Raw genomic sequence first — 27,825 nt, 5'->3', positions numbered from 1 at the left:
TCTCAGGATAAATAGGATTTCACTGTGCTGACGTCACTTCTGAATACATATAAACATCCAGTAATGGTTAGAAGTGTCAGGTACGGACATTCTGTATATTTTGATTGTTACTTTTGTTTGTTGACTGTTCATGAGTAGAAGATATATATTGTTATGCTGTATTTGTTTTCTCTAGAAACTATATTCTTGTCCCATAGAGTTGAAAGTAATTTTAAAGTTTCAATGTCTTCGGTTTCAAAAGTGAATGTTATCCAACAGGTCCGTGTGTTTGACCAGAACATAGTAATGACTGACAGATTAACTCACATTGTGTGCATTGAGAGATCCCAGTGTTTGATCAGTACATAGTAATGACTGACAGATTAACTCACATTGTGTGCATTGAGAGATCCCAGTGTTTGATCAGTACATAGTAATGACTGACAGATTAACTCACATTGTGTGCATTGAGAGATCCCAGTGTTTGATCAGAGCATAGTAATGACTGACAGATTAACTCACATTGTGTGCATTGAGAGATCTCAGTGTTTGATCAGAACATAGTAATGACTGACAGATTAACTCACATTGTGTGCATTGAGAGATCCCAGTGTTTGATCAGAACATAGTAATGACTGACAGATTAACTCACATTGTGTGCAATGAAAGATCTCAGTGTTTGACCAGAACATAGTAATGCCTGACAGATTAACTCACATTGTGTGCAATGAGAGATCCCAGTGTTTGATCAGAACATAGTAATGACTGACAGATTAACTCACATTGTGTGCAATGAGAGATTCCAGTGTTTGATCAGAACATAGTAATGACTGACAGATTAACTCACATTGTGTGCATTGAGAGATCCCAGTGTTTGATCAGAACATAGTAATGACTGACAGATTAACTCACATTGTGTGCAATGAGAGATCCCAGTGTTTGATCAGTACATAGTAATGACTGACAGATTAACTCACATTGTGTGCATTGAGAGATCCCAGTGTTTGATCAGAGCATAGTAATGACTGACAGATTAACTCACATTGTGTGCATTGAGAGATCTCAGTGTTTGATCAGAACATAGTAATGACTGACAGATTAACTCACATTGTGTGCATTGAGAGATCCCAGTGTTTGATCAGAACATAGTAATGACTGACAGATTAACTCACATTGTGTGCAATGAAAGATCTCAGTGTTTGACCAGAACATAGTAATGCCTGACAGATTAACTCACATTGTGTGCAATGAGAGATCCCAGTGTTTGATCAGAACATAGTAATGACTGACAGATTAACTCACATTGTGTGCATTGAGAGATCCCAGTGTTTGATCAGAACATAGTAATGACTGACAGATTAACTCACATTGTGTGCAATGAGAGATTCCAGTGTTTGATCAGAACATAGTAATGACTGACAGATTAACTCACATTGTGTGCATTGAGAGATCCCAGTGTTTGATCAGAACATAGTAATGACTGACAGATTAACTCACATTGTGTGCAATGAGAGATCCCAGTGTTTGATCAGAACATAGTAATGACTGACAGATTAACTCACATTGTGTGCAATGAAAGATCTCAGTGTTTGATCAGAACATAGTAATGACTGACAGATTAACTCACATTGTGTGCATTGAGAGATCCCAGTGTTTGATCAGAACATAGTAATGACTGACAGATTAACTCACATTGTGTGCAATGAAAGATCTGTGTTTGACCAGAACATAGTAATGCCTGACAGATTAACTCACATTGTGTGCAATGAGAGATCCCAGTGTTTGATCAGAACATAGTAATGACTGACAGATTAACTCACATTGTGTGCATTGAGAGATCCCAGTGTTTGATCAGAACATAGTAATGACTGACAGATTAACTCACATTGTGTGCAATGAGAGATTCCAGTGTTTGATCAGAACATAGTAATGACTGACAGATTAACTCACATTGTGTGCATTGAGAGATCCCAGTGTTTGATCAGAACATAGTAATGACTGACAGATTAACTCACATTGTGTGCAATGAGAGATCTGTGTTTGACCAGAACATAGTAATGACTGACAGATTAACTCACACTGTGTGCAATGAGAGATCCCAGTGTTTGACCAGAACATAGTAATGACTGACAGATTAACTCACATTGTGTGCATTGAGAGATCCCAGTGTTTGACCAGAACATAGTAATGACTGACAGATTAACTCACATTGTGTGCAATGAGAGATCCCAGTGTTTGACCAGAACATAGTAATGACTGACAGATTAACTCGCATTGTGTGCATTGAGAGATCCCAGTGTTTGATCAGAACATAGTAATGACTGACAGATTAACTCACATTGTGTGCAATGAGAGATCTGTGTTTGACCAGAACATAGTAATGACTAACAGATTAACTCACACTGTGTGCATTGAGAGATCCCAGTGTTTGACCAGAACATAGTAATGACTGACAGATTAACTCGCATTGTGTGCATTGAGAGATCCCAGTGTTTGACCAGAACATAGTAATGACGGACATATTAACTCACATTGTGTGCATTAAGTTGCTTTTAGCATTGAAAGCTTGTGTACATAATCCGTAGCCATTTTATTTTGTGGACTTTAATTTTAGGAATTTTGATGGTTTTGGAAATAGTGATGTGTACTTTTAGTTTTACTGGCTAAGTATTTTCATTAGCCATGCTGTCATGTTGTAGTGCTCAAGGTAATGGAACTAATTTGTTTTTGCTCATATTGACATAATATGGTGCTGTTCGTATTTGGAGTTTAAGTCAAACTAAGAAACCAATATGAATTGCTAAATTCTTGAGATCGTGTTAGTATCGAGGGGACTGTTGTACTTAAAGTGTGCTGTGAAGAATTGAGGCTGTGCCAGGAACTGATCCTTGGTCTGTGAGCTCAACGCTTATGCTAGCGGTGGGTTTTATAACGATGGTAAACGTCTGACTTGCCTTCAACATTTAGCTGTGATATAACTGTAATAATATGTAAAGAATCCATAAAGCTTTATTATGGTTATATCAATAATGTGACAAATGGGAGCCCTAAAGCATGCTCTACATTATTACCCAGGTCAGCAGATCAGTGTGCGCTAAATTTTAATTTTCAGCTCCCTGGAGAAAATACTCGCATACTGCATTTATGTGGAGGTTATCACTGGTTATCACCTTTCAAGTTTTTGAAATGAACTTCCCTAAAACTATATTTTGGTCAGATATATATGAAATTCACTTATAATCTGGCAAGCTTTAATAATGAGCTATGTCAAGGTGCGTTTTTGTTATATGTTGTTTATGTCCTCACCAAAAATCAATGATAAAATCAGACTTTGGTGTTCTTATTATTGGCTGCTAGAATTCATCCATATTCAAATTATTTCTTTGAATATATAAAATGTTTGCCAATAACTGGAAACAGTTGCAATTGAATATCATCTGAATATTGAAAATAGGGAAACTCATGTGGAAAAAACACTCATGGTTGTCTTAATCTTTAGAGAACTATTCTATGAAATATGTTTATACATTTATCAGTACTATAAATATGATTCAAATCCAGTATTTTGAATTGAGGAAAACATATTTATTTTATATTTTTCTTCTATCAAATATATATTTTCATTGGTATCATTGGCTTTACCTTTCTGCACTGACATCAACATGTTACCTACAGGACTTGTTGTCATGGTGAGAGATTGTCAATATTGGATAGGTGGTTGAGTCATAACACTATGACTGAGTGATTTGAGGGGGATAAATAGAGTCTCATTCTTGTGTCTCCCAAACTCAATCAAAACTTATTTATAAAAGTTACAATATCCTTTGCAAGCCTTGCATATTTGTAATTTTGATAAATGTCTTGAAATATTTCATCTTGGAAGAGTCTTGGGTGAGATACTCTTTGTATAGTTTCAAACAAGGTCACAAATCCAGCTTTTCATACAACAGGAAAACATATTGGCTCCGATTTATAGGTAAATCCTCTTTAAAGGTTATTCACACGGAAAGAAACCTTTAAAAATTTCCCACTAGGCCACAGGACCAGTGAGTGGACAATAATTGTGGTCATGTCTGTACTGGTCCAAAATAATATTCGTAGATTTACTTAAGTATCAATACAAAATTCCCTGGACACCAGAACAAACGCAAACTTATCATTAAATGGTCCTGGTGAAGTTTCACTAGCCAGGGACCACAGGACCAGCGTAAATTTCGCACACTGTATTCATGAACCATTTAAGGAAAACAAATATAAAAGGTAAATTTCTTTCCAACTGTTTTCATATTTGATCGAAGAGCTCCAAAAACATACATAGTTGCTAACAGTAACATCTGGCACTAGATTCACTAGATTCATAACCATTTCTGCTGTATACAGCAGTGTATGACATAAGCCGAAAACCCAGCCAGACATCTGGGCTGGTAACTTCAAAAACTTACCAGCCCAGAAGAGATTTAACCAGTCCGTGCCAGTGGGCATGTTATTGAAATATGTTTTTTTCACCCGTCCATCGGGCTGGCTAGCTGTAAAATTAGACCGTCCAGCAGAAATCTATCCCATCTCGGGCGGTCGGACGGGCCTTATTTCATACACTGTATACAGGTAGGAGCAGCCACACTGTCCAGTAAAGCTCCAACCTTTAATCATTGACTACATGCCTGCCTTGAATACACACTGGGGCAGACTAGTGATGTGAACAAACACCTCCCTCAAACAGATGCAGGGTCTTACACAGAATGCAGACTGCAGACTGAAAATTTATATAGCCCTAAATCCAACCACTATTATACGTCTCAAATTCATGGAAATTGAAAGTGTTTACCTGGTTGATGTCTGACATCTGTTCAAGGATTTATGGTAGGTGTAATACTCTGATTCAGCTCATACACTAGTCACTTATTCTAACATATTGTACGTTTTGCTGTTGTGTTAACAGGGTCATGTTTTCCCAGTGGTTTATCATGTCACGTGCAGGCGTGGCCGATATTTATGTATTCCTATCTTTATATGGTTTTACAATGTCTTTTAGTTTGAGTCTAGTCATGTGGAAGGTATTTTGAATATTTATTTCCCACTGTCATGCCAGATCTAAAGTAGGATGTTGAAAACTAATTAATATTTGAAAAAATTGATTTTAAGGCTGCTAGCAGTTTTCTGTTTGGTCACTGACATATTCAGGTAACAAAAGAAATGGAAAACATTCCAAGGTAAATTATTTAGTTTTTAATTCCCCAAAATGTTTTAAATAGAATTTTTGGGCAGAGAGTTTTGAAGATACTGATCAATATTAGGTTTAGATGATTGTTTTTTAAATATTTAATTTATATTGACAACAGCAGTAAATGACATTTATGTTTTTCAACAATCAGTGGAATTATAAACCCACTGCTTTGCATCTCCTATGTCACATTTCAATATTTTAGTATTGGCAGATTCAGTCCAAATTTAAAAATGTCTGGCCTCAGAAGTGACAATGGATGTCAGGTGTAGAACAGAGGAAGAAGCATTAATATTTAGGTTTAAATAATTGAACGTAAATTTAATACAAAATCTTATAAGACCTCTTAATTCAAGAAAATTATAACTTTGAAGTCATCTCAATTTTTGACTAAACAAGTATCTCCCTGGCCTGATGAAACCTTCTGAACACTAATGCCAGTGGTGTTTATGGTCTTCCAGTAAAGAAAGTATCACATTATGAGTTGTTCAAGGTTATAGGTAAGATTTGAACAAAATATGTCTCATTCTGAGGGCAGCATTTTTTTTCTGCATTTTGATGAATGACTTCGGTTTTAACATTGAAGGTGTTCAGTGGGTATTGTCATTTATTTTGGTTTTTTCGCAGTACATTACATGACATATTATACGTTACAAAAATGATTTTAGTAATGTTGTACACATCATATTTTATTCAAATAAAACATTTTGTAAAAATTTGATTGATTGTTGTTGGTATGTCCAGCCAAAGTTCAGTGACACAAAACAACCAAACAACGTTGGAAGGTGGTCACCGAACAAGGGACGACCGGATATTTCTGTCATGTCATGGAAGTCTGCTGTTCGGGGTTGAACTGTTTGTATAATTAACATTGTATGTGCTTTTACGTTTAAACAGGAGATTACCTCCCTTTAATGTTGTTTACATGAAACTTTGATATGAAAGAAAGAAATGAGCGGGTCATGGCTTGGGATCCAAACATAAAGGTATTTGCATGGTAAAGTGTGTGTTTGTACAGGTAAATAGACTCACTGAATGATATACTTCTTTCACAAACACCTGATATAAGAGAGTGGATGAAAGGATGAAACAGTTTCATGTATTAAATACAATACTTTCCATACTAACATTTGAACCAATAACACAACCAGTCCATCACAGCTAGGTGATGACCGTTTCACCAACCCCACACTACTGTCTCAGTAAAGTAGTTCAGACCTATTTTCGGCTTGTCCACTTCCTAGTTATCTTGTACTGAACATGAGGTACAGAGAACCTATTAAGAATCGAGACAAAATGGTCCCAAGAAACTACATGTATTTCTGCCACAACCATATATTAATGACAACCAGTTTTATGTCTCAATGAAAACTTTATTCAGAAAAGGCAATTATAAAATGCTCCAGCAAACTATCATAATCAGTATATTTGTGACCTTTGAGCCATCTATAACTGACACACTGAAATTATTTCACTTAATGGGTGATCATATACTTTCACCACTTATAATTCACGCATCCCTCCACATACAAAAGTATCTGATCACATTCTCAAGCCTCCCACGAGACCCAAGACTATCTGATCACATTCTCAAGCATCCCACGAGAAAGACTATCTGATCATGTTCTCAAGCATCTCACCACACACACGACTATCTAATCACGTTCTCAAGCATCCCACCAAACACACAACTATCTGATCATGTTCTCAAGCATCCCACCAAACACAAGACTATGTGATCACATTCTCAAGCATCCCATCAAACACACAACTATCTGATCACGTTCTCAAGCATCCCACCACACACACGACTATCTAATCACGTTCTCAAGCATCCCACCAAACACACAACTATCTAATCACATTCTCAAGCATCCCACGAAACACACAACTATCTGATCACGTTCTCAAGCTTCCTACCAAACACATGATTATCTAATCACGTTCTCAAGCATCCCACCAAACACACAACTATCTGATCATGTTCGTTCTCAAGCATCCCACCACAAACACGACTATCTAATCACATTCTCAAGCATCCCACCAAACACACAACTATCTGATCACGTTCTCAAGCATCCCACCAAACACACAACTATCTGATCATGTTCTCAAGCATCCCACCAAACACACAACTATCTGATCACGTTCTCAAGCATCCCACCAAACACACAACTATCTGATCACGTTCTCAAGCATCCCACCAAACACACAACTATCTGATCACGTTCTCAAGCATCCCACCAAACACACAACTATCTGATCATGTTTTCAAGCATCCCACCAAACACACAACTATCTGATCATGTTCTCAAGCATCCCACCAAACACAAGACTATGTGATCACGTTCTCAAGCATTCCATGAAACACAAGACTATCTGATCACGTTCTCAAGCATTCAATGAAACACAAGACTATCTGATCTCGTTCTCAAGCATCCCACCACATGTAAGACTATCTGATCTCGTTCTCAAGCATCCCACCACATGTAAGACTATCTGATCTCGTTCTCAAGCATCCCACCACATGTAAGACTATCTGATCTCGTTCTCAAGCATCCCACCACACACAAGACTATCTGATCTCGTTCTCAAGCATCCCACCACATGTAAGACTATTTGATCACGTTCTCAAGCATCCCACCACATGTAAGACTATCTGATAACGTTCTCAAGCATCCCACCACACACAAGAGTATCTGATCATGTTCTCATACAATTGTATGAGCAGTCTGCAGCTGCAGTGTGCAGTCTGTAATAATCAAATCTGGACTAGACAAACTGGTGACTGATAACATGAGCACTGACCTACATGACTGGGATACAATGACAAACTATAATGTTAGGGTTAATTTATTTGTTCTGGCCTTTTCCAGAATATTGCTGCTCCTTAAGCTGGTTATATGTGAGGACAGGTTAGGTGAAATATAATGTCAAGTCTAAGATTACTGCACATACCGGTATATAACGATGTGCATGCATGTGTGTCTTCATGTGTGTCTTCATGTATGAGCCAGCGGCTATGGCACTAGTCAGGATCTATTTAAGTACCGATTATATATTGCTAGCTTACTGAGCTATCATGTCCCAGACTAACATGGGTACCCTACTCAGACACAACATACTGACAAGCTGACCAGTCCTTGGTTTTATTTACTTAATGCTGAACATCAGACAGGGTGACAACAAGTACCTTCTTTTAATGTCTTTTGGTCTGACACAAATAGGGTGGAGCCCCTGTCCTTCTGTTTCCAGACGCTCTCTACACTAGAACATGGAGGCGGTTGAGCAGGTTGGAAGACACATTAAGATGAGACAGTCAACCTCCTACATACAAGGATGGGGAACAATAAAAATAGTTGAATATATTCAAAAGTTGTTATCAGATTATGTCAATGAGCACAGATAACTCACCTTGCTGAATAAATGTAACAAAAATATAATTTAACACAAAGCATGCACCTGTGTGGTCATATGTAGTGAACTGGTCTCATTTACTTAGTATTAAAATGCCAATACAACACCTCAGGGTAAATGACACTGTTTAGAAGTGCCTCTGGGGAGTGCATCTGACTTGAGATGTATGACTTTCTGAAACAACGTAAGTAACCCAGCCATAGGCCACCAAACCATGTACCAGCAAGAAAAATCCAACAGAAGATCCCCATATACAGAAGAGATCCTGGATTACATGCCTAAACACAGTAAGAGATCCTACATTACACCCATGAACACAGTAAGAGATCCTACATTAGACACATAAACACAGTAAGAGATCCTACATTAGACCCATGAACACAGTAAGAGATCCTACATTAGACCCATGAACACAGTAAAAGATCCTACATTAGACACATGAACACAGTCAAAGATCCTACATTAGATCTCTGAAAACAGCGACAGATTCTACATTAGACCTGTTCTGACTCGCAGGACATTCTGACACATCCTAAATCATCAACAGTTACTGGCATTTATACTTTATATCCTGAACAGTGCTTGATGACAGTGATCCCTTTGAAAACAATTCATGGTCCCTGTGTTTCAGAAAAGCATAATAATTTGGTCCTGCCTCATGATCACTGGTTTGGTGCTAAGCCATCAGCAGATCCCAGGACAGGGAACAAGGAGTATGAACATGTTGCACCCTGACAGGGTAGAGGAGACCAGTCATGTCTGCTTCTAGTGACGTGTCCTCGTCTGCTGTATTTTGATGTTTCTCTTCAGCAGCCATGTTTTTATGAAAAATGTAATTTGTTACAGTCAGACTTTCGTCATCAGGGGAACAAGAGTATTAACACAGTGGGACTGCCATTGTTATATAACACTGAGTCTATGGACAATTATAAGATAAACGATACATTTAAACAACTGAGACATGAGATTCAACTGTAATATATGTTGCATGTCACAGTCATGTAATTATCATTGTGGCAAGACATGTAAAACTGAGATTCCATGTCATTGCCTCCATTACCCCATAATAACAACGTTATGTCTCAGATCACTGTCTTTTGTTTACTGTTTATCATAACCTAACTCCAAACAGCCCTGTTAAAAAACCCAGCACTGTTCTGAGTGATGGTCACAGAACTGGAAGGCACACCTTCCCTGTGAAGAGTTCGGAGATAATGGTGAAGAAGATGGCCATGATGAAGAGAACATATGATGATCCGACTTGCGTATGATTAGGCAGCTTGTAGGGTTGACCGCCGATCTCGTCGATATGGAAACCCACCGGGAACACAATGGCGGCCAGGCAAAACAAAGTCACTGGAAGTAATTGTGGAAATTGAACATTATATTCAGCACTGCAGCTAAGCTAAGGTAGAGGCACTGAGCTCTGAGGAGTTCAGACCTACCTAATCAACCTTCATAGAATTTTTGCCTCTTGTAACACATACTAAATATTGTACTATACCATGATGTCCTGGAGTATATTCTATGTTCATCTTTCTTTGTATACTTTACCAATTACATTAATCTGCTAAGATATTACAAGGTGTACTGCAGATTGAATCTGTTCAGAAGTATAGGTTGTACTGGGCATTTAATCTTTTCAATACTACAAAGTGTACTGGGGATTTAATCTGTTCAATATCACATAGTGTAGAGGGTATTCACATTGTGTATATGGTGTATTGGGGATAAATTCGTCCTAAATATATACTTCATGTTGTAATGAGTACTTATTCAGACAAAAAAATAATACTTTCATCAAAAATAAACTTACTCCCAATGAATGCTAACCATCTTGAGTAGCGAACTGTGGCCCTCCGCCAGTGGGAGGCAAATAGCAGAGCACATGTGGCAGTCAGGCACAGAATCCCTCCCACGATACAGACAAATGAAAACATCCACTCGGTTGATAGTCGGGGTGATGTGCAGATTTCTGGCCGCCCATGAATCATTTGACATTGTCGAGTGAGACCAAGTCTCATATTGCCTGAAAATGCCAAAGAAAATATTTTCTTGAAAAAAGATTGTCATGAATGTAGCACTTACACACAAGAAGAAAATGAAAAATGCTGACATCATTGCATGATTTCCTGAGTCCATATGCCGTGGGGCATCTGAAATTACGTATTTTACGTGATATATAGTGCTATAGTCACTCAAATATTTTGTTGAGGAATATTCCCTCACTGGGTAATGGAAGAAAGACTGTCTGCTTGCATGATGGACTCTGACAAACACTGTGTCAATGACCTGCGAAGTCCATCTTAGCCACAACATGTCAGTGTTTAACTTACCAGCAACACTGGTTACAATCCAGTCAGGATTGGCGAGACTTCCAATAGCAAAGACATCGGCCGTGAAGAACAGTATCCCAGACAATGCTGTCAGTTTGTCCATTATCGAGGTCTCGGCACTGACGTCAAACTGACAGTCCTCGGACTACTCTGATGTAGTAGTGATCTGTTTCTCTGTTCCACTTAACCAGCTGATTCCACGCACCTGAAACAGGCTACAGCCTACACTTTATTAAGCAAGTGAACGATTCTGTCGATTTAAAATATTTCCTTCCCCGCGCGTAATATATTTCACATATACCCAATATCAGCTGGCGTACACTGGTTGTCGCGTCTCAGGGATGAACAAAACAAATCGTCAGTCAAGGATCCGAAGCAAAATCCAGTTCCGGATATACGACCTTCACCTTACATGTCACATGTCCCGGAAGTTTCTGAGAAATGAGGGGACCATTTTCAATCGAATATTGAGTAAAACCCTTTACTTCTTTTGGGTGATGTTTGCAATATTTTCGTCAGTTATGAGCACCGATAGGAGACAGTAAAACGATAAATACATATTTACTAATCATCAAGGGTTCTCTGTAATACTCAACTCGTTCCCAAAGAAATATTTTCCTAAAATTAAAGGACTACACGGGTGTGTGGTCTATGCATACACGAAAAGTACCAGTGAGTTCAGGAGCAGACTGGGTTTGATAAGCGGTACAGTTGACGCCGGCCTGTCAACATTAAAAACGTGTGACCTGCTCTACCATGAACATAGGGGGATATCCGGTTCCTGTTTCAATCAGGTTATGTTCGTCTGCTGTAGCTCCTAAAGTTGAACTTGAGCTGAAAAATGGAGTGACGAAAATGATCCACGCAGGAGCTTTGTCAAAGCTGTTCTCGTATTCAAACCTTGTACATGCTGTTTCAGGTGCCGTGGTAAGTTGCCACTGTTTTATCATTTTTGTCAGTTATGTCTCATGAACGCTACTTCAGTACATTTTTTATAAAACAGAATACACGAGCTCACACCATGAAGTGTTATGTATATATCTCTTCACCGGACAATCAGGTATCTTCATGTCATATGATACTGTGTTTGTTGAGTATTTGTGCGAAACAGTTTTGAAGCATATTTTTTATTCATGTTCTTTGATATTATATGAACTACACTTTTATTAGTGGATCAAAAGATGTCTGCCTCAACAAGCGCTGTCAGTAACAAATTACCATTGTAATTGAAAACCTTTATAAAATTAACTTTTGTTCTGCATCTATCAAAATGGTCAATGTCATAGTCAGCTTAGAAAGTGTTCAAATGTAACGTATGTTATATTTGGAATTACACTTCACACCCTCAGAGTCAAGCACCTAAGAGCCATCACACAAAGTCAGCCGCCTAACCCATTCAGCAAATGCAGGTTAACAAAATTGTAGTCAGACAACTGGTGGTCGAGACAACAAACTTTGGGAAAGACTTCCGCCCATATCCCCTCTTCTAGTCAAATTATATTACCTGATTATATATATCCTCATTGTTATAATTTACGGGGGGTTTGGGCTGAGTCTTACCAGACTTTGTGTACCCCTTTGATAAGTGTAAATTGACATGGCTCCCATGGCCAAAAGCGATGAATACACGGTGCCAACAAAAGTACTCGAAATAAAATATAACTGTAAATATAGTGCTTCAATATACCGACCACACTATATTTTATCCTAAAATGTAAGCTACATTCTTATTGTCTATACCTATAACTGAGCTTTTTGTCACACAATAACCTGTTTGAAAAACCCAACATCTGCCTTTTAATGATCAATAATGATTGATGATAAACAATGTTTGTCCAATCAACAATGATTAAGCTGACAAATGCTATGCATGATTCAAATACAGGAAACAAAAATTTCACCCCCCCTACAATTGATTTCCATTTTAAAGGGCAAGTTTACACGAAAATAAACCTTTTTGTCTTCCACTTTTTCATCACAAGAAATCTTTGTCAAGTAGTTTTATAACCAGAACAATACAGATATCAGAAGTAATTCAGTTTTTTGTGTTATATCGATTCAGAGTTTCCACATTAACCGAGTGTTCTATGTCCACAATGAACACACCATGGCTTATGTCCCTTGGAAATGACGTCATTGGTGCCCAAATGATAAACGAATGACGTTGTTGGACCTTCTTAGACCCATTTCGCGAGGTGCAGGTATAGGTGTGGTTCTAGTCTCTCGATGCGCAGGCTACTGTTTTAATCCAGCTGTGGCCTGGCCGTCAGCTGGCTATGTTGTCAGTTCCACACTGATACAATAAGAGTTACCACGTAACCAAATTGTACAACATTCAATCTGAGTCAATGGTCTTTCCATCGGTAAATGTGAAGGCATTCTACGTTTTTTACATTCCTTCATAAATCGTACAATATATGTCCCTCTTCTTCAACCTTCACTTTGATGTCGAAACCATATGCAAATACATCAAAAGATACAATTCGCAGTTTTGAGTTTTGTTTCGTTTTTCGATGATGTCATCCGCACATTGTTGGGCATATCTACTGAAAGTTACATGCATCGTACATCTCCCCAGTTTTGACACATTACTAAATTACAATTCATTGCGTTTTGTGTAATTTATAGTATGTCTTGATTTAAATGTCGAATTTTACTGGGAGAATTAGTTGTTGTTGATTTTTTTTTAAAATCCCGTATAATTGTGATCACCGGTATCTCTTTGATGGAATCACCAATTCTGAAACAGCGTCTATGAACCGAGAATCGCTTTGAATATTTTGGAAAATACGCAAACACAAACGTCGAAGTGAACTTTCATACAGTGTTTATAAAATTACGTCACACGCATGTCGGTTATGATTTGCCCATTACATCACAACTATAATTCAAAACCATCTTCTGTACATGAATCCATGAATTCCTCATACAGTTCGAAATAAAATAACAAATGGTCTTTGTCACCAAGTGCCTCAGTGAAATCCTGCAAAATATACTGAACAGCAAAAGAAACGCAAGTCTGGCTTTTTGTCAAGTTTGTGAATAGAAGACAACAAAAATCATGTCTAATCATTTATTCTATAGATAACACTGTCAATTTAACAGCTGAAAGTTGCTGTTGACATTGAATTGCAATAAGTTCAAATTGATCACAGTCCGTCAAATGGAGATACCCCTGAATGCGAAAAGTGACAGTCTCTTTAGTCGCGTGTATGGCCACCTTGAGCTTACACTCAGGCCGTGCAACGTGGCCTCATTGAGTTCATTAGAGTCTGAAAGAAGGCCTGAGGCAATTGGTTCCGCTCAAACACCAATCTCTGTTCCAACTGTGCAAGTGTGAGTGGCTGTCTACCTGCACAAGTCCTCCATCCAATTTCATCCCAGAATGTTCAATGGGAGCCATATACGGGGAAAGAGACGGCCATGGAAAAACGTTAATGTTGTTTTGAGCCAGATAATCCATCAACGCCCCTGCTGTGGGAGGGATGCAAACGTCGCTGGCGTTGTTGGCGTGTCAAAATTGGCCCCACATATGGCCTTCGGCAGTGGATTCCAGCAGCCCGAAGACGACGCCTAATCGTATCACTGGACACTGCTCCCCTTGACCCATGAACTAAGGCGGCTGTTACTGTTGGTGCTTGAGTTCGGTTCCTTAGATGAGTGACCCGGATGAACCGATCTTGCGCATGAGTTGTCACTCGTTGCCGTCCGGTACAGGGGATGATCAGCAGCAACCCGCTTTGCTGATGACGTTGAGCAAGTCGTGTAATGGTGGTAAGATGACAGCCCAATTGTCTAGCTACAGCGGTTGCAGAGCTACCTCCGTGCAACTTTCCAATGGCCGTGCTAAAATTATGGTTTTGCTGCACTGTTGGTGTGTTTGTGCGAATGGTTCATATGGACGTCAAATTGCATGACATCATCTCATCTTGGATCATTACGTCACTTTACCATTAGCGTTCCATAAACATGAACGCTTACCTTAATGAGATTTCATTTTTTCGAAACTTGCGTTTCTTTTGCTGTTCAGTATATATCAAGTGTCACGCTGTGAAAGTACCACTTGTTTGAAATGTAAACAAAGCACATCTCAGATTTTAAACTGTGTATCGTTTTTCTTATACTATGAGTGATCCGTTCGTGTACTCGTTGCATACACTTGCTCATAAGTTTTAGAACATGCATGGAAAGAGCATCGTAGCAAAGGATAGCTAAAAAAAAATAGGTGTATTCCAATTATTTCCACGATTCAACACAAAATATAGTTTCCGTAAGTGTGACGCCATGACTGACGATAACTGATACACAACCATGACGGCACTGCTATCCATGTCTGACTATTGCCCTTGATTACACTGAAAACAAAAAAAATAACAACCATCAGATTACCAGAACATGTCGGACTTCTTACATGTCACATTGATGCAGATACGTTGCTTGAAACAACAAAAGTTTCCTTCCAAACATCCTGAGAATGTCGCTTCCTGATAGTGATGTCATACGTACGTCAACATTGTTATACATATTTGATATTTCCATTGAGGTGAGGTTATGAATGAAAATACACACGATCATTTCTATCTTGCTGCTTACACTGTCACTTCTAATGCTTCTTTCGTATTTTACATCCGTGTTTTCGCGTGATTAAAGTCAGTATTTACATCTTTTGGCTTTGTGACCAGACAGCAGACCAGTCTAAATCAGCTGGCACCAATGACATCATAATCAAAGGGCAGTAACTCTGGCCTGTTTAGCTCGGCAAACAGAGGCCTCATAATGGCATAACATTTCAGCACTTAAAGTGCGGGTTATACATTCATTGTAAGGAAAATGAGTGTATATTTTCAAACATTGATATTAAGTAATTCAAAAATTCCATTTTGGTTCACATAAGAAAAAACGTGATTTTTTCGTGTACACTTCCCCTTTAACACGCAGAGATTAACCCTGAAATCACTTTGTACACAATTAAGGTATGAAATCAACATAACCAGCGTTTGTAACAAAACACTGAGCACTTCTGGCCTTCAATATTTTTGTCAAAGTTGAACAAAAGAATACAAATGAAATTTCTGAACAAAAATTGATTTTACTGTCAAACAACTGTCATAAATTAATTCATCACCCCCGTGTCATCTGAAACATTCTTTTCCAAAGTCTTCCTTTTGTATCTGGAGATTATCTTCTTGTTTGTTTGGAGAGCTCTCACATCTTCCCGCATGCTGATTTGTGCTGAACACTGCACTGTCCGTGCATATTTCGAACACAGTTCATAACCATAACATCATCATGATCATCTTTTATCATCAGGGAAGTGTGGTCGCCATTACTGTCTTCTTCCCCTTGGACACAGCTCGGACCCGACTTCAAAGTAGGTTATTTGTAATATATTACTTGTTTGTATTTGTATTGTGACTTGAGCTTGATAAACGATTTCAATTACAGTAGCACATTGGTACAATAATATTGATTAAAGTGATCATAACTCCCATAACTTACCACAAACTGAGGTTTTTGCACAAGGCACCTTGGTTTGTAGATCAGTGGTGCTTTAGAAGCTGTGTGTTAAATCTTGGTGGTTCTACAACATCTCATGGAATCCTGATTCCTCTGTGAGGCAAGGTGAATGACAGTCCTGTGTAAACATGGATATGATATCTCAATGTGCTGTCTCAGTATTCCCCTGATGAAGAGCAGATAATAGCCCTGAAAAGTCATTACAAAAAATATGAGTTATCTATAAAACTGTATGGTCTTGACAGACATTTTTTGAGTGAAGCAGAGACCATACAGAGACCATGTATTATATGGTCCAGGGATAGAAATAACCCATTGCCCGACCCCCGAGTCCAGCATTTTTTTCTGTTGGGCAAGCAAATTTGTATATCACACTGTACCGGTGTCCAGTTGACTTTCCAATATTAATTATGTTGTTTATTTAAAAAAGCAACAAGAAAACGGCCGGTATAGTGGAAAAATTATCAGGGCAAGTGATTTTACACATGCCACTGTACCGGAGTACACTAGCAATTTTAAAGTTATTTCCACCCCTGTGGTCTCTGAGTGAAGTCACTGCCTAAGGAGGCAACAGAATTTATGATCAGATACTCAGTTTTTGCAGCTTTTACCCATTGTATGAAATTGGTTTAGATTTGTGAAAATGAATATGTATTAACTTTTGTATTTGTAGTTGATGATCAGCGAGAGTCCAAGCACACGCCTCAAGTGATAGGTGATATCATTAAAGAAGAGGGAATGTGAGTTCTTAATAACACTGTCCTGCATGTACAGTCAAATCCCGGTGAGTCGAATGCCGGTGTCTCAAATATTATGCATAACTCGAAGTACCTGTCGGTCCCGACCATTCCCCGTTATAGTTGTCATCATTTGAATACCGGTTACACGAATTTGTCTCATAAATACACACGATGACTCGAGAAGGAAATTTGGTCCCATGAGATTCAAACAACAGCAACCTTGTATACATAAGCCGAAGTCAGTCAATGAGAAGTTAATTGGTGTAGCAAACTGATCCAATTAACAAACCAGCACGGCTCACACCTTTCCGCCATTGACGGGTGAGTTCAAAAGGCAGATTAGTGATTTTACGGAAATCACTGTCTGTGCTAATCAGACTGGAACTGATAAGGTGCCCCTATTAGTGATATGGAAATCATTAGATAAACAAATGCTTAGGCGGAGGAATTAGGACTGGATCATCATTTTTTCTACCCTCATAGACATACCTATGTCTCGAATACATCGATAAGTCGAATTTATTACTTGGTTCCCAGCGATTCGACTCATCGGGATTTGACTGTAAGCTATTTGACATACATATCAGGACATACTGGGTTACCTATGTATGTAATCCATCAACACGAACATCATGGCAGAATGTGTACACTAGTCATTTAAGGTACCCCAAATTGTTGTGCAGAGTTCCTTCCCTTGGGAACGCTGTAATGATTCACAGATACCTGCAGTGTTGTTGATACTTGGGTGCAGACAATACTTGAATTGTCAGTTTGTGAAATCTTGACATGCACAATAGAACTGGATCTGATGGAGTTATCTCCCCTATCAGCATAAGAAGCTTTGTCAGCATCACGAAACATGGTAATATTGGATGTGCATTTTGGTCGGATAAATTGTGAGTTTGAAATGTACTAAAAGAAAATGGTTAATCATGGTTGATGCCGATCACTTATTTCAGTGATTTCATTATTTCTTACTGTTTGGTTTGGTGTCTCGTGATATGTATCATGTTGCAAAATTTCAGGCAATGCTCAGCTCTGCTGCTTGTGCTATATTTCAGCCATGGCATATACCGGGGATGGTTCTCAGTCGTGTCGTCCCTATGCCTGTCCAACTTTGTGTATTTCTACACATATAATGGCCTAAAGAGTGTTTTCATTGGACCAGGAGAGAAAGCTGCACCAAGCAAGGATCTGTTCCTCGGATTTGTCTCGGGTGAGTGAGGATGGATTTATGCCGTTTGTGGCGATGTTGCAAAATTATCAAGTCCAGGGACACCAGAAATGGGCTTCATATATTGGGGGATCAAAATCTATGAATAAACGCTTTAACCCCTAGGCTGGACTACTGTACATCATGTCAGATGAGGTGAGCATCAGTATTTGAGACATACTGCTTAGGTTTCTATGTAAAGAAGGGTGTCTAAGTGATGTCATGTCAACTCCTGGATGTAGATTATCGAATCACTCCTTGTGTTAAGATGGTCATAAGTGCTATACATGAACATTAGCTTATGATTATCTTAGCTCAAAGAGGGGTTAAAACATCTTTCCCTGTTTTATTATATTTAATTGTTAAAATATATAAGATTTCTGGCCTTTTTTATATTTCTCAAAACTGGTCCATAGTGTGATTACACAATGCCATTTAGAAAGTGGTCAAATGTAACATATGTTATATTTGGAATTACACTTTGTTAGTAAAGTACAGATTCTAGTACTTTTTGTGTTGAGTCCAAAATATAACATATGGTCCTTAGTGGTAAAAACATAACAGTAACTGGAATACCCTGTCAGTTGCGTCTCGTTCTGTTGTGACAATGTTTGGTAGTTAAGCAGGCTCAGTTTTCCGCAACATATTTGCATCAGTCTTATTGATATATGACTTTTTTCTGTACAAGCCTTTGTTGACTGGAGGTTATGCGATAGTATAGATAGTAGGTGCTCTGGTAACAATATTATGGCTGAAATACAGCCTATCTTACCCCCTATCTTACTCAGATTGGTCATCATGAATTTGGATCGCTGATTGATGCAGATCTACAGTTGTTACAATATATATTGTTACTACAAGTCAAGTGCTACAAGTTGTTACTAGAAATCATGCTGTGGCACTTTAACACTGACTGTGCAGATATAAATACAGTACATTTTCAAGCAGCATGAAAACACCCCATACCCTTGCTTATCCAACAAAAAGTAATCCTCAGTCTTGACCAGTCTACATTCACTCTCTTATTCAGACATTGCTATGTTGTTTTGTCTGAATATAAATTCTGATTTGGTAAATTACAGAGTTACTTCCCTTTAATGCAATTTTGTGCTCTAACGCAAATATGTGAGATTGAAGCCCAGTGAAGGTGAAAGATATATCTGCATCATGGAGTTGAAGGTCACTGACACGAGATTATTAGATTGATAATATGATTACAGTTAGTATATGTATATGTCAATTTGCTAAGTATCATTGTATGTTTCAGGAATTGTCAATGTCTTAATGACGACTCCTCTCTGGGTTGTCAACACACGTATAAAGCTGCAGGGGGCTAAACTCCACACCAAGAAGTATGAGGAGCACACGACACAGCATTACAAGGGTATCTGGGGTAAGTGTCAGTACTATGTCTAACAGACCCTGTTGAAAGTCCAGGGTATCTGGGGTAAGTGTCAGTACTATGTCTAACAGACCCTGTTGAAAGTCCAGGGTATCTGGGGTAAGTGTCAGTACTATGTCTAACAGACCCTGTTGAAAGTCCAGGGTATCTGGGGTAAGTGTCAGTACTATATCTAACAGACTCTGTTGAAAGTCCAGGGTATCTGGGTAAGTGTCAGTACTGTGTCTAACAGACTCTGTTGAAAGTCCAGGGTATCTGGGTAAGTGTCAGTACTATGTCTAACAGATCCTCTTGAAAGTCCAGGGTATCTGGGGTAAGTGTCAGTACTATGTCTAACAGACCCTGTTGAAAGTCCAGTGTATCTGGGTAAGTGTCAGTACTATGTCTAACAGACCCTGTTGAAAGTCCAGGGTATCTGGGGTAAGTGTCAGTACTATGTCTAACAGACTGTTGCAAGTCCAGGGTATCCGGGATATATGTCAGTATTGTCTCCAACACACCCTGTTGAAAGTTCAGGGTATCTGGGGTAAGTGTCAGTACTATGTCTAACAGATCCTCTTGAAAGTCCAGGGTATCTGGGGTAAGTGTCAGTACTATGTCTAACAGACCCTGTTGAAAGTCCAGGGTATCTGGGTAAGTGTCAGTACTATGTCTAACAGACCCTGTTGAAAGTCCAGGGTATCTGGGGTAAGTGTCAGTACTATGTCTAACAGACTCTGTTGAAAGTCCAGGGTATCTGGGGTAAGTGTCAGTACTATGTCTAACAGACCCTGTTGAAAGTCCAGGGTATCTGGGGTAAGTGTCAGTACTATGTCTAACAGACCCTGTTGAAAGTCCAGGGTATCTGGGTAAGTGTCAGTACTATGTCTAACAGACCCTGTTGAAAGTCCAGGGTATCTGGGGTAAGTGTCAGTACTATGTCTAACAGACTCTGTTGAAAGTCCAGGGTATCTGGGTAAGTGTCAGTACTATGTCTAACAGATCCTCTTGAAAGTCCAGGGTATCTGGGGTAAGTGTCAGTACTGTGTCTAACAGACTCTGTTGAAAGTCCAGGGTATCTGGGTAAGTGTCAGTACTATGTCTAACAGATCCTCTTGAAAGTCCAGGGTATCTGGGGTAAGTGTCAGTACTATATCTAACAGACTCTGTTGAAAGTCCAGGGTATCTGGGTAAGTGTCAGTACTGTGTCTAACAGACTCTGTTGAAAGTCCAGGGTATCTGGGTAAGTGTCAGTACTATGTCTAACAGATCCTCTTGAAAGTCCAGGGTATCTGGGGTAAGTGTCAGTACTATGTCTAACAGACCCTGTTGAAAGTCCAGTGTATCTGGGTAAGTGTCAGTACTATGTCTAACAGACCCTGTTGAAAGTCCAGGGTATCTGGGGTAAGTGTCAGTACTATGTCTAACAGACCCTGTTGAAAGTCCAGGGTATCTGGGGTAAGTGTCAGTACTATGTCTAACAGACTGTTGCAAGTCCAGGGTATCCGGGATATATGTCAGTATTGTCTCCAACACACCCTGTTGAAAGTTCAGGGTATCTGAGGTAAGTCTCAACGCTGTCTCCAACAGATACCCACCCAGTCAGTCTATGAGCCAAATATAACATTGGATCAAGTGGTACTAATTCTGTTCTTTGTGATGTGAAACAAACATACAATGATAATCTTGATGTGTATAAGTATTCGAAATGTTTTAAGTTAAAATCATATTTCGCTTCACAATCTCTCCTGTGTAAGCAACTGGTTATCTCAATTCCTAAAAATGCATCATCTGTTTCCTGTTGCAGCTTAAGCCCATTTCTGGTGTCCCCCGCCGTGATATTGCTGGAATATTGCTAAAAGCGGCGTAAAACTAAAACTCAGTCAGTCAGTCCTGTTGCAGCACATGACAAGTGAATATTATTAAAGAAGACCTTATGTTGTTGATAAATATATACTTTCACTTTGACTAAAATGCCTTCTAGACTTCACCCCCCAAATGAGAAAGAATGAGTAGGCAATTATTGCACATATTTAGAGTATTCCCGTATGCAAGTGGAAGGAACAGTTTAACCTAGATCACTCCAAGAGCCAAGAACATGAAGACCATTTGTGTTTCATGGAAAACCAAGTATGACGGTTGCTTTTGATTGGATGTATTCATCAAAACAGTTTGTACTGTGTGTTAGCTCTTCATATCAGAACAGTCCTAGTCCCTGATATTGTGCTTCCATTTTTGTGTTTGTGAGGTCCATTTACTCATATGTAGAAGCTGCTGTGTAAGGTTGTATTATTTAGGAACCAGTGCCAGGCATTGTTCCTGGTTTTAATTCCAGATACTTCCTGACCATTATCCCACACCAGTCAGCAGTCTAGGGTTGTATGAAACTTAATCACCTGGAAATATTCTACCTGCCTTACTTTCGAACATCTACTGACATTCATATGACACCATGATATCTCTGAAATACTGACCAGACTCACTGTTATATTTGTAGACTGCCTGACAAAGATCGTGAAGGCTGAGGGTGTGTTGGGTCTGTGGAATGGCACCATGCCCTCCCTGCTCCTGGCTTCCAACCCAGCTATACAGTTCATGGTGTATGAGTTCATCAAACGATACTTCCAGAAGCTTTTCAGAACTCCAGTAAGTTAGCGGTGAAACGTGTATGGCCAAAACATGTGTTATATTATTTCCTTGATAGCTACCCGTGAAGGTCCAGGTTAGAATGAACCTTCAGTAACCCATGATTGTCGTAAGAGGCGACTAACGGGATCGGGTGGTCAGGCTCGTTGGCTTGGTTGACACATGACATCGGTTCCCAATTGCGCAGATCTATGCTTATGCTGTTGATCACTGGATTGTCTGGTCCAGACTCGATTATTTACAGACCGCTGCCACATAGCTGGAATATTGCTGAGGGCGTAAAACTAAACTCACTCATTCACTCCTTGATAGCTTTTTGAGTATGCCACTGGGAGGAAATGAGGTAGATTGTAGAGTTGAAAGGTGTATATTGTACATGTGAGAGGTATATCAGTGTATGAAGGTTGTCATGTCACCAGTGTTCCAGATTTGTCAGCTGACCTGATAACAGTCAGGGTAGTTAAACCAGTGGTTGATACAATGACCACAAGTTACCATGACATGCAATCAACCAGGTGAAACCAGTGGTTGATGTGAGGAACATCAGGGTACCACAATATGCAATCCAGAAAGTGAAACTAGTGGTTGATCTGATGAAGAATAGGATACTTATACATCTTTATGCATCACATTCACTTACTCATTTACTTATTAGGCGCATTGGGGTACCTAGTGGTTAAAGCTCATCCGCGAAGACCGGGTTCGATTCCCCACATGTATGGGCACAACATGTGTAGCCCATTTCTAGTGTCCCTCGCCGTGATATTGCTGGAATATTGCTAAAAGCGGCATAAAACCCAACTCACTCATTCACTCATTTACTTATTAAAGCTTGTTAGAACATTTATGCTTTAGTCCCATTGTCAATAATTTGACAATGTATAGCTTATTATGTATTTACATTGTGTTGCTATGGTTACAGGAGTTGAGTGGTTTCCTCTACTTTGTGATTGGTGCAATAGCAAAGGCAGCAGCCACAGTCTTAACTTACCCTCTGCAAGTCATCCAGTCACGCCTCAGGGTAAGATATCAGTCTCAGGGTAAGATCTCAGTCTCAGGGTAAGATCTCAGTCTCAGGGTAAGATATCCATCTCAGGGTAAGATATCCATCTCAGGGTAAGATCTCAGTCTCAGGGTAAGATATCCATCCCAGGGTAAGATCTCAGTCTCAGGGTAAGATCTCAGTCTCAGGGTTAGATATCCATCTCAGAGTAAGATCTCAGTCTCAGGGTAAGATATCCATCTCAGAGTAAGATCTCAGTCTCAGGGTAAGATATCCATCTCAGGGTAAGATATCCATCTCAGGGTAAGATATCCATCTCAGAGTAAGATCTCAGTCTCAGGGTAAGATATCCATCCCAGGGTAAGATCTCAGTCTCAGGGTAACATATCCATCTCAGGGTAAGATATCCATCTCAGAGTAAGATCTCAGTCTCAGGGTAAGATATCCATCCCAGGGTAAGATCTCAGTCTCAGGGTAAGATCTCAGTCTCAGGGTAAGATATCCATCTCAGAGTAAGATCTTAGTCTCAGGGTAAGATATCCATCTCAGAGTAAGATCTCAGTCTCAGGGTAAGATATCCATCTCAGGGTAAGATCTGAGTCTCAGGGTAAGATATCCATCTCAGGGTATGATCTCAGTCTCAGGGTAAGATATCCATCTAAGGGTAAGATTTCAGTCTCAGGTATAAGATATCAGTCTAGGGTAAGATATCGATCTTAGGATAAGATCTCAGCCTCAAGGTAAGATCTTGGTCTTAGGTTGAGATCTTTCTCAGGTAAACTTTTAGTCAGGGTGTAAAATGTCATTCACTTATTTAAGATACGATCTGGCTTTAGTGTTGGGAAGCTCTCAGTCTCAAGTTGTCATTCTCTGGAGTCTCTGTGGAGTTGTATCAGACTCTGAGAGGTGGAACTCCAACACACTTGGTTCACCAACCAGGTTTTTCCATGTTGTGTCAGCTTTTGGATATCCAAATTCAGTTCCAGATTTTGTGTATGAATTACCGTAATGTATAATTACCATGGTAACAGATATCAACAGTAAAGTTTTATGTGTCAGTGCTTTGTGGCACAAAAGTGTAAATTAACCATCATCACTGAAGCTGTTTCCACTTCCAGGCCGGATTTTCCAAACTGGAATCCACACAGTCTATTCTACAGAATCTTCATCATCTCGTCAGGTATGTTGAGATATGTTCATAAACATAATGCATACAAAACAATGATAATAAGACAGGAGTCTGCTTGTGTTGTGTTTACTTGGCAGACATTAACTGTGGTTTGTGGGATGGGTGTAATCTAACAAATTATCTGACAGTATGTTTGTCAGACATCCTCACTCTGTGACCCAGTCATCTAGGGTGCCATCACTGTTGGTTCAGAGTTGCAATATTTGGGTTTGCCATTAATGTATGCTGACTGGTTGGAATCCCCCTGATTGTGTTTAGTGGCAGTAGGTACTTTCAGGTCAGGCTGGCATGTCATGCTGTTACTGAAATACTCTTGGTAGTATAAACTCGACTGATTCACTCATTTAAGGAAGCTGATCTTGTAGCAGTGACCTTCTTGTTGTGTTCCAGGACACAGGGCATACAAGCGTTGTACAAGGGGATGGAGACGAAGCTGATACAGACCGTGCTCACTGCAGCTCTCATGTTTCTCACTTATGAGAAAATAGCAGCGTTTATATTCCGCTTGATGGGCGTGGCTCCAACAATGCCAAAGAGATGATGACACTGGTTCTTAGTCAACAACAGTTGTTTCGTTGTTATGTCTGGCATTTTACTCCTCTCGTTATATAGTTTTAATTATACGTTTCTTCCATTTTACTAATCTGTATATTTTAGACAAGTTGACATTTAGTAAGCATTTAGATAATATTTATGAACTTGGTCAAGTGTTTTAAGAAGAAGGTTCACGTTTGCCTATTTCCACTTCTACCTCCAAAGGAATGACTCTTGAGTTGTTCCTTACATCTTGGGGCCAGGTGCCTGGTTACTGATATATTGGCAGTGAAAGCCTGACAAATTTTATTCGTCGTTTTATGGCAAATTTCCTCAAAAACATTTTCCAAGGTTTTAACAAAAATATGAACAAACAGATGTTTACAAGCATCAATTTTCAGTCGAACACATCATTTTGTGTGTGTGTGTGCAAAATTTATGAAGGCATTTCTGAAAAACAAGAAAATAATTTGGTCTGATCTGTTTCTCAATCTTACTGTTGAAGGAACTGAGGCTTTGAGATAATGATACAATTACATACCAAAAGTTATTCTTTAGTTGTTAGTGTTTGGCATTTCGTAGTGGTTTGCTAGTGAGTCTCCTTGCAACATTGTCTTCCTGATGAGAATATAACCTTACTCGTTCACTCGTACACTTCCCACAGTACAGTTGCACAAATCTACCAGCTTCTCGGTAAACATTTTACTGTATATTTTATCTCACAAAGTTTTAAACATTTTTCTTTTCAAACCTAATTATTGGTATTGATGTGAGTGATCCCAGTGGGGAACACCTTATTCTGGAGTGGTCAGTTTCAGCAGTTTTTTTGTGGAGCACTGACTCTCTAGGCTGCACCAAAGATCCTTCATTTCTAGAGGTCAGTTTAATGTACTTGGCCCTGGAACAGAACCCACGGCCTAAGACAATTTAGCATTATGACTGCTCCCATAATGTGGCATGGACAGGTGTTGTAGTGCTAAGATCACCAGTCAGTAGGGAGATGATTCACTGTTCCCTGAGAACTAGTTACATATGTGATTATCATATCTACCTGTGATATATGAACTGTGTCTGTGGAGGGAGAGGAAGGCTGTGCCTTACAATAGTATCATGGTATGGGGTCGGTGGGGTAGTCTAGTGGTTAAAGCGTTGGCACATCATGCTGAAGACCCTGGTTTGATTCCCTACATGGTACATAGTGTGAAGACCATTTCTGGTGTCCCCTGCCGTGATGTTGCAGGAATATTGCTAAAAGCGGGGCAAAACCCAACTCACTCACTCACTTGCTATTATGGTATTGACATGCTCTGATCATGCATATATGTATGCACTTCACGTGTAACTGATCGTTACTGAACCAAACATGCATGCATAAGCCTCTGGGACTGTTAATCATTCTGTGGTACAGGTGTCGTCTACAGTGACATCTGTATCATGAGATGCACTGTAATTATTCTTGATCATTCTCTTTACAGTACAGGGTAGTTATTTCACATTCTCTCACTAAACATACATTTATGTAGGACAGTACTCAGTAACAATTTCCCATACTGATCCATACCTGCTTTCATGTACTACAGTATCAGGATCTAACGCTGTTAAGAGGCGGTGGGGTAGCCTAATGGTTTAAACGTTGGCTCGTCACGCCGAAGGCCCGGGTTCGAATCCCCACATTGGTACAATGTGTGAAGCCCATTTCTGGTGTCCCCCGCCGTGTTGTTGCTGGAATATTGCTAAAAGCGGCGTAAAACCAAACTCAGTCAGTCAGTCTAATGCTGTAATCCACTCACGCACCAGTGTACTACATGTGTGATGCATGTGAGGTATCCATGCCCATATATAGACATACAGTCAGAGCACGTGGTTTGTGATACAAGGATAGATAGCTACCCTATGGGTTGTAGTGTATGGGGAAAAGTCATTGATTGTGATTTTTTTCCAAGAGAAATTGCTCAAATTTGAAGTGTTGAACATATCATTACTACATGTAAACAGCCTTGTGTTATTATTGTCCCATTGTTTACACTGTCTGCGCTACTGTTTCTTGCCATTGTATGTACACAACATGTTATTGGTCTGAGGAGGATAAGCAAGCCTTGTGTGGTGCATGTAGGCTGTAAGAGGTTTGGAAACTCAAAACTCTCCAAATCCCTTGAATGTTTTGCTGGCAGTATTGCCATGAAATGTGAAATGAAATGCTTTTTTTTACAAACATTAACATGATACATCAATATTTCCATATTTGGACACAGATAAATTCCAAGGTGAAAACATGAGATTATTTTCGGTACAGAATAAAGTTGTGAAGAATATATAATAGTTCTAATGTACCAAGGAAATTAGTTGCTACAACAGAATTGATATTCAGGGATGAGAATTTTCCCCAGATTCGCAGAATTCTTCAGATTTGATCGTGCTGGGGTCTTCCATGTGAATCGTCCAACTTGGATCTGGCATGGGGACATGCGGTTCCCAAGATCCCTGGCTATATTCCTCTTTTTTTCACTCATAATCAATCTCATCCCTGGATATGCTGTCTTCCATGTGTACCTTGAACACCAGTGATTGATGTGAACATATACATATATGCTGCATTAGTGACCATCAGTGATTGCGACTGTTGTATACATATGCCCCCGGTATCATTGT

The 27,825-nt window shown here is 39.4% G+C and overlaps 2 protein-coding genes across 2 annotated transcripts; one reads left to right on the top strand and one right to left on the bottom strand.

Moving 5' to 3' along the window:
- Positions 1-8,333: 8,333 nt before the first annotated feature.
- Positions 8,334-11,347, bottom strand: LOC124262540 (uncharacterized protein C16orf52 homolog A-like). The gene is made up of 3 exons (XM_046697047.1): positions 10,954-11,347; positions 10,434-10,646; positions 8,334-9,973 (listed from the first exon to the last, which is right to left on the bottom strand). The coding sequence occupies exons 1-3, from the start codon at positions 11,054-11,056 to the stop codon at positions 9,786-9,788; spliced, it is 504 nt and encodes a 167-aa protein (XP_046553003.1). The 5' UTR covers positions 11,057-11,347; the 3' UTR covers positions 8,334-9,785.
- Positions 11,348-11,447: 100 nt separating this feature from the next.
- Positions 11,448-27,478, top strand: LOC124262539 (peroxisomal membrane protein PMP34-like). Its single transcript, XM_046697046.1, has 9 exons — positions 11,448-11,880; positions 16,264-16,324; positions 17,144-17,210; positions 18,272-18,426; positions 19,691-19,816; positions 22,302-22,450; positions 23,373-23,471; positions 24,572-24,633; positions 25,033-27,478. The coding sequence occupies exons 1-9, from the start codon at positions 11,710-11,712 to the stop codon at positions 25,181-25,183; spliced, it is 1,041 nt and encodes a 346-aa protein (XP_046553002.1). The 5' UTR covers positions 11,448-11,709; the 3' UTR covers positions 25,184-27,478.
- Positions 27,479-27,825: the final 347 nt, after the last annotated feature.

This window comes from Haliotis rubra, unplaced genomic scaffold, assembly GCF_003918875.1.
Source record: "Haliotis rubra isolate DU_JTF1 unplaced genomic scaffold, ASM391887v1 Scf844, whole genome shotgun sequence".
Classification (NCBI taxonomy): Eukaryota; Metazoa; Mollusca; class Gastropoda; order Lepetellida; family Haliotidae; genus Haliotis; species Haliotis rubra.
This window is presented reverse-complemented; position numbering and strand designations above follow the sequence as displayed.